General features: G+C 51.6%; 1 protein-coding gene across 1 annotated transcript in view; it reads right to left on the bottom strand.

Annotated features, from left to right (window-relative positions):
* Positions 1-3,171: 3,171 nt before the first annotated feature.
* CCDC42 (coiled-coil domain containing 42) overlaps positions 3,172-13,270 on the bottom strand; it is a 64,794-nt gene continuing 54,695 nt past the window's right edge. The window contains exons 2-8 of the mRNA XM_042802310.1: positions 7,409-7,564; positions 6,965-7,070; positions 6,735-6,839; positions 6,028-6,225; positions 5,013-5,234; positions 3,747-3,905; positions 3,172-3,258 (exon numbers count right to left, since the gene is read on the bottom strand). Coding sequence (XP_042658244.1) covers positions 3,172-3,258; positions 3,747-3,905; positions 5,013-5,234; positions 6,028-6,225; positions 6,735-6,839; positions 6,965-7,070; positions 7,409-7,564 — 1,033 coding nt within the window. The remainder of the gene's footprint in view (positions 3,259-3,746; positions 3,906-5,012; positions 5,235-6,027; positions 6,226-6,734; positions 6,840-6,964; positions 7,071-7,408; positions 7,565-13,270) is intronic.

A 13,270-nucleotide genomic window follows, 5' to 3' on the forward strand; every position in this document is an offset into this window, starting at 1 on the left:
AGCAGTTCCAGCAAATGATGCTGCAGAGCAGCATCCACACATGCTGTGGTTTCATGTTTGGGATGGTGAGGGCTGTTAGGGCTTAGCAGAACCAAACGGGACAACAGGACCAGTCAGGAGCACAGGTCTTCAAATTGGCCTTTGAGTAAAGCTATAAGGAACATGCTGAGTGTGATGTACTGGCTGAGAGATGGACACTGCCAGGCCCGGTCTGCTGAATGAAAGGAAGAAAATACATTGAAACAGATCATAAAGTGCCTGGTTGGACCAATGTGTCTCACTGTCTTTCTGTCTCGTGCTGAATGTTCCTCAGAAGAGCTCAGCTCTGGCATCCAGATAAGAGACAAGTCTCTGTGCTCGCCAGCACTCAGTGTCCAATGGACTTCAGGAAACCTGGCCCATCAGTCTGTTCTCTCCATCAGCCCAGCCTGGAGACAGCTGTGCCCTCAGAGCTGTAGCTCCCCATCTTCCTCAGCAGCTGGGCAGAGCTGCTCCTCTCCCGTTAGCTCCCATCAGCTGCCACCAGTGAGATGCATCAAAGTGGGAGACGGGGTGGCTGTGGGTGGAAGGAGAGGGGACAGCTGAGTCACCTCTCAGGATGGGTGTAAATGCTCCTGGTCCCTTTGGATACGTCACTGCCAAGATAAGAGGCAAGGGCACAAACATGAAAAACATCATCTCTGCTCGGATGAGTCATGACTTGACTTTTCCAGAGCAGGCAGCAGCCCTTCGTATCATCACCAGTGCCTCTATGAGACACCAACGTCTGGGACCCCTGAGGGTCTCAGCAAGGTTCACTGTCTCCTACTTGTTTTTTTTTTTTTTCTCCCTCCTCTGCTATTGCGTATTTGATCTCACAGAAGAGCAAGGAAGGCCAGCATCCGAAGATGCTGCTGACTTTGGGGCAAAGGGTGTCAGAGCGAGCCCTGGCACCGTGAGCTCCTTGTAAGGCCTAGTCCCAGGGCTGAGCATTGGATCACTCCATGAAAACAAAAAGAAATATATTTTCTCACACTGCAAGGAGGTGTTAATGCCAGGGCTTTCACTGCACCCACGGGCTCTGTGACCCCCTTCCCCACCTGCCAGGGGTTTGGTTGCCTGTGCTCAAGGTCAGCCCTGACGTGGGACAGCCACGTACCCTGGGATCCGACTGCTGGGAAAACAGATAAGGCATGAGAAGGAGCCGCGTGGAGCTTTTGCTGGACCTTCCCCTGCTTTGCTCGGGAGTTGCCTAGATCCTTGCCCTTGGTCCTTGCCTTGCAGGTAAGCTGTGCCCAGCCTTGTACCGGGTTGATTTTCACCTTGCCTTGCTGACTTGACTTTCTGTCTTCACCTTGGACCTGCCTCATCACTGCAGACTAGCGTGGGAATCACTGGACACAGCCTTGAACCTCTCTGCTCTTGCTCACACAGCACCTCATCCTGTCGGTGAGGATATCCTTCTGCCTGCTTTACTGTCACCTTAGCTCCTTCCCTGGAGGAGCAGCCCACTCTTGCCCCTCCCTGACTGTTATTATCCCTGCTTTACAGAATGAACATAATATAATCATTAAAGTGTAGGCACATGGTGGCTGCATAAAGTTGCAACAGCTTTTACTTTTCCTTGCCAGCTGAAATGCAAACTGCCATTCACCTCCCACTGCTCTGGGGATCTATTCAGAAGAACATAGGGCATGTCGTGGCCCACACTGCATTTACATGTCAAGGTTTCAGAAAGAAAGGAGCTCTTCTTCCACATATAACAGCTGAGAAGCAATTACTGCCCTTGCCTCTGCAATGGAGGCTTTTACTATTGTGTTTTCTTCTGCACTGGCGTCACACTGAGGACACTGCACAGGGTCATTTTCTGCTGATGGATGGTAACTCACTAAGCTTCAATGGCCCAACATGGGTCTGAGCTCAGAGGCTTGAGGGAAATTGGGTTTCCTGGATGAGTTCTTGCTGAGACCTGACCTAAGGTACTGTGTTTCTAATTGAGTTTGCCTATGAATTCAAACTTGCAGAGATAGCAACAGCAAAGTCACAGAGGGAGCATCCTCTGTTTAGACTCTGCACCAGGTGTTCCCACCCCGAACTCATCGTTCCTCTGCTTTCCAAACGAGCAGCCAGCACCAGCTGCAGGATGCATCTGTTTTCCTTGTTGCTTATGAAAGCACAGATTTGGGGAAGGGAGGGGGTTCATCTGTGCCTTCCACACTCTCAAAGGAAGAAAGGCAGACCAAGGAAGGGGTCAGGTGTCTGAGCAACCCTCAGGCTTTATAAACATGGACCAACTGGACTCAGGCTTTTCTGAGGGATGCTTTAGCTGAACCCATAGGCTCAGGACAGGAGTTAACTACGGGAGAGAAGGGAGCAAGAGCATGTGATCAATGGTCACTGGCCTCAAAATCTGCAAGCTTATGTCATTGGGTCTTTGGTCCATTAAAAGGTCCTCCCCAAAAGCCTCTGAGGCTGTCCTGAAGTCCACAGTGTGTCTCCAGAGCCATTTTTAGTCCTCTTGTTCTGTATTCATCACGTTAGCACTCATGATGAACAGCGGTGCAACAGCTTTGGCTGCTTCATCCTTCACCTATATCCATGCTCCACACTTTCTCCAACAGCTTGAGGGGGAAGGTGAGTTTCAGTGCATAGCACATGGCTGTGCAAAGAAATCCACATCCACGGATGTGATGGTGGAAGATCTCTGAAGCTTTCCAGAAGCACAGTCCTGCCAACCTATTGATATATCCCTCTCAAATATCTGAGAGCTTATGCTGAGTGGGGGGTCTAAATGGGAACACTAGTACTAATCCTTATTTAAGACTATACTCCTGTCCCAGCCTGCTCTCCCTATCTTGTATACTTTGCTGGGACACTGCCTCCTCCAACCAGAATCCCATCAGCCAGAGAAGGCACCCCTTCTGAATGGTGTTTGGGGTGAAGCTGTGGGATGGAGCCACTCTGATGTTTCCAGTCCTCCCAGGAAATGAAGAGACACCTTAAAAAATTTGCTTATTTTTAATAGTATAAAAGGTGTCAGCAACTGTGCAGGACAGAAGAGCCCGAAAGGGTATGAAACTTCAGTGCTCTAACCTACGGTGGAGTCTACAATATCTGTAGGGCCCGCTGTCCTCTTTCCCTTCCCACCCTGCTGAGCCTTTGCTGGCAGAGCAGGTGATGTTGGCATGTCCCTCATAGATCCATAGGTATAGATGCTCGCTGGCGGTTCCGTTTCACCTCCATGGAGATGTCTGTGAAGTCTTGAATAAACTGCTGAATCTAAGGTAGGGAAGAGAGATGGCAGATCTCAGAACAGGGATGGGAACAGGAGGCAGAGGGGAGCTTGTTGGCCCTTCTGGAGGGCAAATTTTACCAACCAATCTGGGCACAAGGATAAGGCATTTGCCTTGCCGGATCTGCACCACCACAGTGGGCTTTTCTGGGTGAGTTTGGGTTCAGGGCAAGGGTGAATGAAACCAAACCTTGTCCATGGGTTGATCTGCATCCCCTGCATCCCCTGCCCCAGCCATCCTGGCTCCCACTCCCTCTACCCCCGCAGCGACCCACACCCTGCTCTGCCTCATCAGCCGAGGCAGGTTTGCCTGGTGTCTCCTGCTCATTCCCCGTGCCCCAGAGAGAGCCCAGGTGAAAAGGGAGGTGTCTGCTGGGCACACTGATTCCTCTGGGCTCTCCCCTCCCTTTGGGCAGGCGAGAGCCATTGCTGCTCCTCTTTCTGGGCAGGGAGAAGGGGTCTGGTTTGGCTCTACCATGGTCAGCTGTCTGTGGCTGTCATCCATCGGCACGTTCAGGTTTTCTTTCATCTGTTTGCTCATGCACTGGAAGAGGCTGAGGATGGCCATCTTGATGCTCCCCAGCTTCAGGGTTTTCTTGGCAGTTGTATCCTGGATGTCAGCCCAGGAAGTCTCCTGAGAGGAGAGGAGACATGCAGCATAGGGACATGCCCCAGCAAAGATGCTGCTTCAGCACTGGAGACCGTGGCTTAGAGACTCTGGCTTGGAGACCCTACCTTCCACACTCATCTGTTTTGCTAGGAAGGACCTGTCCTTGCCCAGGGCTGTGATGGTGGTGGTTCAGCTTGGTGTGGTGGAAGCAGATCCAGGAACCCCCAGAGCTGCTCCTTGCCCCAGGAACCTCCCCAGCTCACTGCCAGCCCTTCCTCACTCTGGCGGGTCCTCCCTGCAGGCCCCATTTGGTTTCCCCGCAGCAGGGATGGCTGATACCCAGGGAGCAGCACCTCCCACTGCCACCCTCCCAGACTAGGTGCTTTCCAGCTTCGTCTGACGTGATCCAACTCCTGGAGCCTGGAGTATCCAGCAAGGGGATTTAGTAAGGCCTCCTCAGGGTGACATAAAGGGAGCAGAGGCCAGCAGAGCTGAGGGCATTTCTGCACACGGAGCACTGGCTGCACATTGACGTTCCTCGTTACAGCCCAGTTTACCACCAGTCTGGTCACTTTTGGACTGGTAAGGAGGGAGGAGAAGGGATGAGCCCTGGTGGGCAGATGCTGTAGAAATGCTGAAAACCAATAATAGAAATCCGCAAAACCAACTTCACTCTGAGTCCTGAGCCATGAGCAGTGGAGACCACGAGACATGCCACACTGAAGCCCCATTAGAGGGGTGATGCTGCAAGGAATGGTGAATAGAAATGAATATGACCAGGCTAGACAAACCCAGCAGGCACGTGGTGGAGTGTGGTTGGGTTCTGTGCCAAGGCAGACCTCCCCAAAGCCTGATTAGCTGATCTCTTTTGACTATGAGTTTAAGCAAGAAGTGCAAGATCATGATGGCTTTGTGAGGGCCTTGTTTTAACTGCTGGTGTGACCTGCTCCAGACCCGATCTGTCATTCTTCATTCTACAACTCCTTGGAGGGATAAAATCAGTCATCTCCTCCAAACACAAAGCCTGCTACTGGGCCTTGCCGTAACCCCAGGGTTTAGGGATGAGCCATCAGCTGTCTTGACACAGCCAGGCCTTGTAGATCTTCCCTTGCCCGCCCCACATTTCCTCACCCAGGGGAGGACGTCACTTTGAGCCTGATCAAAACGTAGCTGGAGCTGCACCAGCTCATTTTTGTACTGCAGGATCTCAGCTTCTTTCTCTGCTGTGTACTGGTCCAGCAGCACCTTGGCTTGCTCAAACATTTCCTTGTGCCCCTGTTGTGAATGCAGCAGGTCCTTGTGCATCCTCACCGGCATCTTGTACCGCCAAATGACTTCCTGGATCTCCTCAAACTGCAGCACAAGACTCCTGGTGTTAGTAATCCCTCTGCCCTCCCCTCATCACGACTGCAAGTCTCATGCTATTTGGCACCCCACGCTGACCAGGGACAACACCTCCTCCAGCTGAAAGATCTTCCCTCAAACCATGACACAAGACTATTGCTCCAGTTCATTTGTGAGCATTGCCACATTCTCTGTATGATGACATCCCACTGTGCCAGTCCCAGAGCTGTCAGTGCCATAAGCAAGGGGAGATATTGCACCTCTTCCCCAGGTGAGCAGTGCTCTGATAAAACACTAAGCACAACTGCAACTGCCAGTGCTGTGTCACCTAGACATGAGATGGGGGCAGCTGTGACTGCAGGAGTATGAGCAATGCATGGAGAGATGCCCGGGTATCCCTGAGAGAGGGCACAGCTTTTTTGACAACTGACTGGGTTCCCATTCCTGGGCAGCTTTTCACTTCTCCCAAACCATCAAAGTGATGTGGAACACTGACACAAAAGGGTCCTCATTCCCCTCAGCCCTGTGCTTTTCCTCCTTCTAACATGTTTTTTTTTTGTTTGGTTTTTTTTTTTTTTTTTTTTAGTTTTGTCAAGCCTTCATCTCCTTTTCAGGTTCTCCACCACTAACTCTGGTCCCCTTGCCTCACCTTGGCTGTAGGAATCCTCTTCCCATGCCACCTGAGGTCTCTGGGTTTGACCAAGGGTTATGATTTCCCTGGGCTTGCCTTATCTACTCTCTAGGTTTAACACCCCAGTAAAGCCCTCCTCAAGGCCATGATCTGTCTCATGTCCAAACTCACCTGTGAGATCTTTACCACATCCTCCAGGTATTTGTTGAAGATGGAGTACTTCTTCACTTTGTTGGAGAGTTTCTGGTGCTTATTTCTCAGGGCTTCCAGTTCCCTCTTAGCTCTCAGAAGCTCACTCTCCTTTTGTATCTTCCTCTCTCTCTCTTTCATGGCTGTCTTCAGAGCTTGGATTCGTATTTTATCATTTTCCTAGTGATGTTTCCCCCATCAACACACAAACACGTGCGCACACACACAAACAGAGGGAAAGGAAGGCAAGGGGAAGATGGACCTGGGTCACTCAGCAGCACTGGGAGGAGATACCTTCACAGAAGAGAGACTAGTACTGGAGCACCTCTGGGAGCATTTTCACTCTCTGTTTAACATCCTGTTAAATCAGAGATGGCACTCTGATTTGCAGACCTACTGGTGTCTGTCCCTGGAAAACACATGTGTGTCAACAGTGGGGACAGGCTGAGACCCTTCTTGGGGGGATGTTTGGAGCACTCAGGAGTTCACACTAGTACAGGACAAGCTCTCTCCTGCCCAAGCCCTATTTGGGCTTTCCACATCTGTGGTACAAACCCCTGCCAGGCCTGTCCAGGCTCAAGGGAGGCTTGGACAGACGTGGTAGCCCAAAACCATCTCCCTAAGGGAGAGGAGGAGGTGGTGGTGTGGCTCAGGGTCACGTCAGTCGAGCTGATCAGGGGCAGGTGTACCTTTAAAATCCTCCCAGATTTCTCCATGTCGGTTTTCAGCTGAGCATCCTTGGCGTGGAGGTCCTTCCACCGGCAGGCTATGACTTCCATCTTCTCCCTGAAGGCCTGGTAGCACCAGAGCAAGCGTGACATGGCTGCCTGCACCCAGAGCCACTCACCTGCCTGCTGCTGCCCTCCAAAAAACCACAAACTCTCCCAACCATGCCCCAGCACCCTCCTGTCTTTCTTACCTCTTCCTTCACCTCCAGAGCCTTTTGCATCAGTCGGTCTTGTTTCTTCTTCTCCTGGAGGCGAATAAATGGAGACAGGGAGCCCTTCTCTGTCAGTCCGAGTTTCCTGCCACAGAAGTTTTCCTTGAGGTTACACGCTGGGTCGGGTACCTCAGCAAGGTGTTGGATTGCTCTGCCCTGTCACCCCACCTGGGACACAGAGCAACCCAACACCGTCTCAGATCCCACCTGGCACCATGGCATCCCTACCCTTCCCCAGTGGGGATCCCACTGACAGAGCAAGGGGGTGCTGCAGGGAGGAACAGGGCTGAGGAAGGGAGGTACAGAAGGGGACTGAAGTGGTGGAGATAAGGGATGGGTGTTTGCCATGGTGGGGGAAGGAGGGATGGAGGAGACAGGAGCAGACAATGGAGGGGAAGGAGGTGGGTGGAAGATCCCCCTCACCTGAGCAGCTGCAGGAGGTGCTGCTTGTACTGCATGTGGAAATAGGCCGAGAGGTCCTCGTCGCCCATGGTGGCCATCACTCCAGCCACCAGCCGGGCCCAGAGAGGCCAGGTCCTCCTGGCACTGCTACTCCCCCAGGTCAGCCCCGGAGCTGCCCTGCAAGCCTGAGGGCTTGGCGGTGCATGGGGGAGGCAGCTGGGCAAGGGATGAGCTCTTGGGTGCCTCTTTCCTCCGCTTTCTCAGGACCTCCCTTGCCCTGGCTGTGCCTGTGGCCACTGGCTGTTGGTGGCCAGTTGGCATAGAATGGTTGCCAGGGTAGTTGGAAGATGCTCAGGTGGTTACTTAGCAACAGAAACAGGGTGATGCCCTCATGCCAGAGAGGGGGACTGACCACTGTATCCAGGACCAGGACTCTTCAGCACTAAAGGAAAGCTGGACAAAAGCAGATTTCTTTCCCCACCTCTCATTTTCTCTTGTTCTTCCTCTGCTAAAAATCAGCCCCTGTGTCTTGTGATGTCTGCTGTCTTGGGCAGGTATATCAGTGTCCCGATATCCACATCCCACTGTCTCAGAGCTCAGGGTAGGAATTGCTCCTTCTCTCCCAAAATACCAGATAGAAACACAGTTAAACCAAGGTACATCCTCAGGGATGCCTGATCACTGTACTACCCATGGTTCCCTCTCTGTGTGGGACTGAGGTCTACCATTTGCTAAAAATTAATTGATTATTTTTTTTTCCCTAAAACAAGGCATTTGAACAAGGTCCATTGCCCAAAATAAAGAAGTGGTGTTCATGGGCCAGGGGGTGAAAACTACAGATGATGGTGACCTTAGGGTCTGCTCCTTCTACAGAAGATTTTACCCTCTGATATCTGATTTTGTCAATCTCTGGATTCCTCACTGGCTTAACATACAGGAACAATTCTGTGAGCTACTGAAGCTGAAACACCCCTGGCTTGGTGGGAAAGGATACGATTCTCTGAGGGGAGAAGAATGTCTGCTACAACCCTGACGTGCATTAGGGAAATTGTTTTCAGCCAAAAGTCACCCCTTGCTCATTATAAACCAGTAGGAGCTGAGGAAAGTCTGCCAGAACAGCAAGAAGATGTATAGCCCAGGAAGGGACCATTTGTTATATGAAAGATGCTTCATTTAGAGACAAATGACCCAAGCCAAAGCAGTGAATACATCTGGCTTTTATTACTGAGGTTCAATTCAGTCCCAGAAGTGACAGGTGACTTCCCCTCTGCCCACCCCGAGGTTATCACGGGGCTGTTCCCATCCCGATAGGTCAGGCAGATTAAACCTGATCTTTTGGAGCAGTTTCTGGACCTTGGCAGGAACAAGTCTTGCCTGGGAGTGGGGCTTGTGCCTGCCTGCAAGGTGAGGGGCCTCAGCCCTTCCTCCAGCAAGCAGGGATCCTCTTTGGAAAAATCCTGCCCAGCCTTGCATGCCCTGGGCTGGAGGAGCTGCTGGTGCCCAGCAGAGCACGAGAACCCACCAGACGAGCATCCTGGGAGGTCGCAGTGTATCAAAATGTCAAGTACTTGCTGCAGAGCCAGGAGCTGGGGCAGAGTCTGCCTGGGAAACGACTGTGACCTGCTCTTTCACACAAGCAGAGCTGTGGAGCCATGCGTGTCCTTGTCCTCCAGTGGCTGAACTGTGCTGTCTGAAATATAAAAAACCCTACAATTTTGGGGAGAGCAGTCTGAGACAGGTGCTGGGCACCAGGATCAGCACTTCAAGCAATTAAAGTTCATTATCATTATGAATAATTGAAGACAGACATTTCCAAGGGGAAGCACTGGCTGACTTCCCAGTCTGACTGAGAATTCCCCATTAGATGACATTTTGTCACATAAATGACAGATGGGCTCCAGGGAGCAAGTGATGTCATCAGTCGCGTTCCTGCTTGTTAGGCACGTATAACACCAAGAGGCTGCCCCTGTCCCTTTGACTTCATGGTATTTCATTGCTCCTGAGGATGTGCTGCCCTTCCTCAGCAAGAGTAGAAAGCGCAGGCCGTAATAAAATCCCTGGGGTTTTACATTCCCCTGTAAATAGCTGTGGGGTTCTTGCTTTCCATGCTGAAAACTCTGAGCGAAGCTACTGCTGCCTGCAGGCTTATGAATGAAGAAATCATCACTGGGTCTTATTCTTACTGATCAGTAGAAGTTGCAGCTGAGTCCAAGGAGGGTCAATCAAATGGTCGAGGGCTCAGGGGGGCTTGGGGGAATCTCTCAATACTCTTGTGCCCAGGGAAAGCCCCCTCCTGTGCACCCCTTTCACCACGTGCTGGCAGTGGGGAGCTGCAGTGCCCACTGGCTTAGCACCGCAGAGAGCCAAGCTCAAATTGCTGGTGTTGCTCTCAGCCTTTCTTGTGTGGCATCCCACATACCAAACATCCCCAACGTTATCTTATGGAGTCCCCCTGCTCCTGCCTCCACCTCCCCTGTTTTGGCAGACAGCGGAGCTGCTTGGATTGGAGATCTTTGTGTGCCCCATCTGTACAGCACCTTGTGACATTCGCTCCTTGCCATCACCACAATGCCGTAATGCCTAGCATAAAATACAGCACTCCAACAAACACGTCTGATGCCATTGTCTGCAGGCCTGGAGTCCCCTCCCCAAAACTTTATTCATGCCCTGTCATTACCAGGGTACCAGGGTGTTGGGAAGGTGCTCAGGAGAGCAGCGCCCATGGACTCACCTTGTTGGGTTTCCCACGTGGCACACGGGGCTGAGCGTCTCCTGGGACAACCCTGGGAGAAGCCTGGACAGGGTGGCCAGGTCTGTCTGGGTATGTTACTGGGAATCCCTGGGCTGCTGTTTTTTTCTGAGTTCTTCCGTGTTTGCACTGATGAAGTCTGCGCTGATGTTATGTGCTCATGGCTTTCTGTGGTGGTCCCCAGCACGGCTAGGCCAGGGTATCACTCAGGGATCCCCCTGCCAGTGTTTCTCTGGGATCTTTCATGTTTGCAAGGATGATCCGTTTCACGTGTTACCCAGCAATCATCTCCAGCACATCCAGGCTCTGACGGAGCTCTTTGTGCCTGCATTGCCTGGTCACAGCTCTGCCCAGAACAGCTGTCTGCTGTGGAGAGGATGCTTGGGTCCAGTGTCTGTATCAGAAGGATTAGTAAGGAATCAAAACGGGGACTGGCACCAAACAGCCACTCTCCTGGGGACATGAGGACAACCGAAGCTGGGAAATGTGATCTCAGCCCTTGTGATTGGGAGGGCAAGAAGAGGAGAAAGCAGAGCTTGGAGGAGGAAGGTTTGGGATGGAGGGCTAGGAAATGATGTGATGGCTGGAGAGAGTGAGACATGGATGACCAAGCGAGTCTGAAAATACACCTTGTGTGCATTTTCCCCTGAAGGTGAAAAGGCTGCTGGCTGGCCTAACACAGAGACCTGAATTTTAAGTACCCAGTGACACACAGGTGCCTGCTGTGCAGCACCACGGCGTTCTGGGCATCTGCACTGACTCCCTCTGTCTTGCAGCATCCTCATCCCTTCAGGATGGGAGAACCCAGCCCATGAATCACCCAAAGCCACATGCTGTCCTGGGTCTTGCCTGCTCCAAACCCAACAGAACCCTGCCTCCCAGAGTGCTGGAACCTCTTGGGCTGGTGTCCGGTGGGTGGGAAATCCTGATCTGGGAACAGTCCTCTGCCCACCTGGAGGGAAGCTGAGCAGGAACAGATCAGACTCTGCATTTCACAGCTGTGGTGAAAGTGCTTGCAGGCAGCTTTTTTTGTGTGTGTGTGTGTGTGTGTGTGTTCCTAATCACTATTTGCCACTTTTATCCTCACACCAAGGTTTTATCTTCGACAAACACTTTCCTCCTAAATACACCATGCATTAAAAAAGAGTTTCTTCCTATTATGCTCTCCATAGCAACTGCATCAGCTTGCCATGAATAAATTACCTCTGACTTGACATCCCTATTAGAATATAGAAAATGCCATTTCTCAGTCATAGCTACCCAGGAGAAACCTATTCTATTCCTTCCTTAGGTACATCCCCCAGCTTTTTAATCTTTGAAGGAAACTGCATTATTTATTTTTTTTTCTTTTAAATCTCCTCTGCTCTTGGAGCCCCTGGAGTTGAAGGCTGATGGAAAGCTGATACAGGCGTTCCCTTCTGGCCTTCAGAATCTCCTAGTGCAGTACAAAACACCCTTGGTAATAGCCAATTCTGCTAAATCGCATTGGGCTGTGTAGTGGCATGATCTTTCTCCAGTTCTTAGGTCCCCAGGGGACAGGCTTAAGGGAGAAGGTGAGCTTCTACCCAGGGAGAGCATGATGCTGTATCTTGGTGGGCACAGACAGCATGAGGATGCTCAAACATGCTATCTTCATTGAGTGCACAGGGTTTTTGGAGTTGGGAAGCAATTCCCCTGTGGAACAGGGACTATCTGGAGCTGAGGGGAGGTCCCTGCCCCACTCCAGAAGTCTGTCCAGCCCGAGATACCTCCCAATTTGCCAAAGCACTTGAATTTTCTCCGGGACAGTGTGGCCACAGCCCAGGAGAGGGAGCACTTATTAAACAAGTGTGCAGTCCCAGATGCAGTCCCAGTCCTGCCCTGTGTCCTTGCCCTGGGATAACTCCAGGCAGCCTTTCTGGTGGTGGGCAAGGGTCCAGCCCTTCCACACAACAAACCCTTCCTCTGACCCGTTCCCATCCCAGCCTGCCCCTTCGATGTGAATGCAGTTGATGCTGATGGCAAGGCAGGATAAATGTGCTGATGTGTAAGGGGGAAGGAGTGGGGGAGCCTGAATCACTGCTCCGTGCCTCTCCCCACACAACACTTCACTCCCCTGCTACCTTCTCTCTGAGTCATTCTGCACAGCAGGGTTTTGGCTTAACCCCCAGAAAGCCAAGGCTGTTGGAGATGCCCATCTCCTTTGAGAACCTCAGCACCTCTTGGGCAGGCTGGGTTCTGCTCTGTGGAACAGATGTCGTCCCTCTCCCAGGCTTCCCCAACATGGATTTGTCCCAATATCTGTACCTGCACCCCAGTCCAAAGGGCACCTCAGAGTGCTCATCCCACACCGTGGCTTGGGAGAGGAGGCTCAGGTTTGGACGCTGATTCAAGGAGCAGCAAGAGAAGGAGCTAAGGAGTCATTTCCAAACACCAGGCTCTCCACCTCTTTGAAAACTTGCACATCCTTAAATTTTCTTAGTCATTTCCAGGCACCTAAGAGACAGCATGGGCTAATGAGAAAGAGCAGGGCAGCTCTGCTCTGCCACCAGACAGCTTCACAGCCACAGGAAATCCTTGCCTGCCTCTGTCTCTGTCATTCAGGTCGGGGTGGACTTTTTTGCCATGTGGCCTCAGATTCCAGCATTACCCCTGGCCCCAGACCTGCCCCTGAGGCTCCTGCAGGGCAGTCACTGCCTATTGCTTTCTCCAAGCGCAGGTGACATGCTGAAGATGAGAGTGATTTGGGAGCACGAACCTTATCAGCATGGTGGCATCATTTCAGGAAATTTCCTTGTTTTGTGAAGGTTTCACTGTTAGTCCCTGTGTGTTTATATAGGGACTTCTAAAGCCAGACCTCCTGGAATCGTGGGATTATGCGAAGCTCTTCAATTTACATTAAATAGAAATTTCCAGGTAAAGAACTCATAACCCCAAAGGCAAGTTCATGGGTAATGAGAGTGTAGTATTTTGTGTATGTCTTTTTGCCTAGTTTTTGCATTCTGTAAGACCTGAATCACACAAGCTTAGGGGTTAGCCATCCCCAAACTGTTGCGCCATCAGTTTTGTGGTGCCTCCTGAAATCCCACTTCACCATGTGGCTTGGAGCAGAGCTGCGTGCTCTTCCTGCCTGTGTCAGAGGGAGAGGTTGTGTT

Source organism: Tyto alba, unplaced genomic scaffold (genome assembly GCF_018691265.1).
Source record: "Tyto alba isolate M040663 unplaced genomic scaffold, T.alba_DEE_v4.0 Super-Scaffold_39, whole genome shotgun sequence".
Taxonomy (NCBI): Eukaryota; Metazoa; Chordata; class Aves; order Strigiformes; family Tytonidae; genus Tyto; species Tyto alba.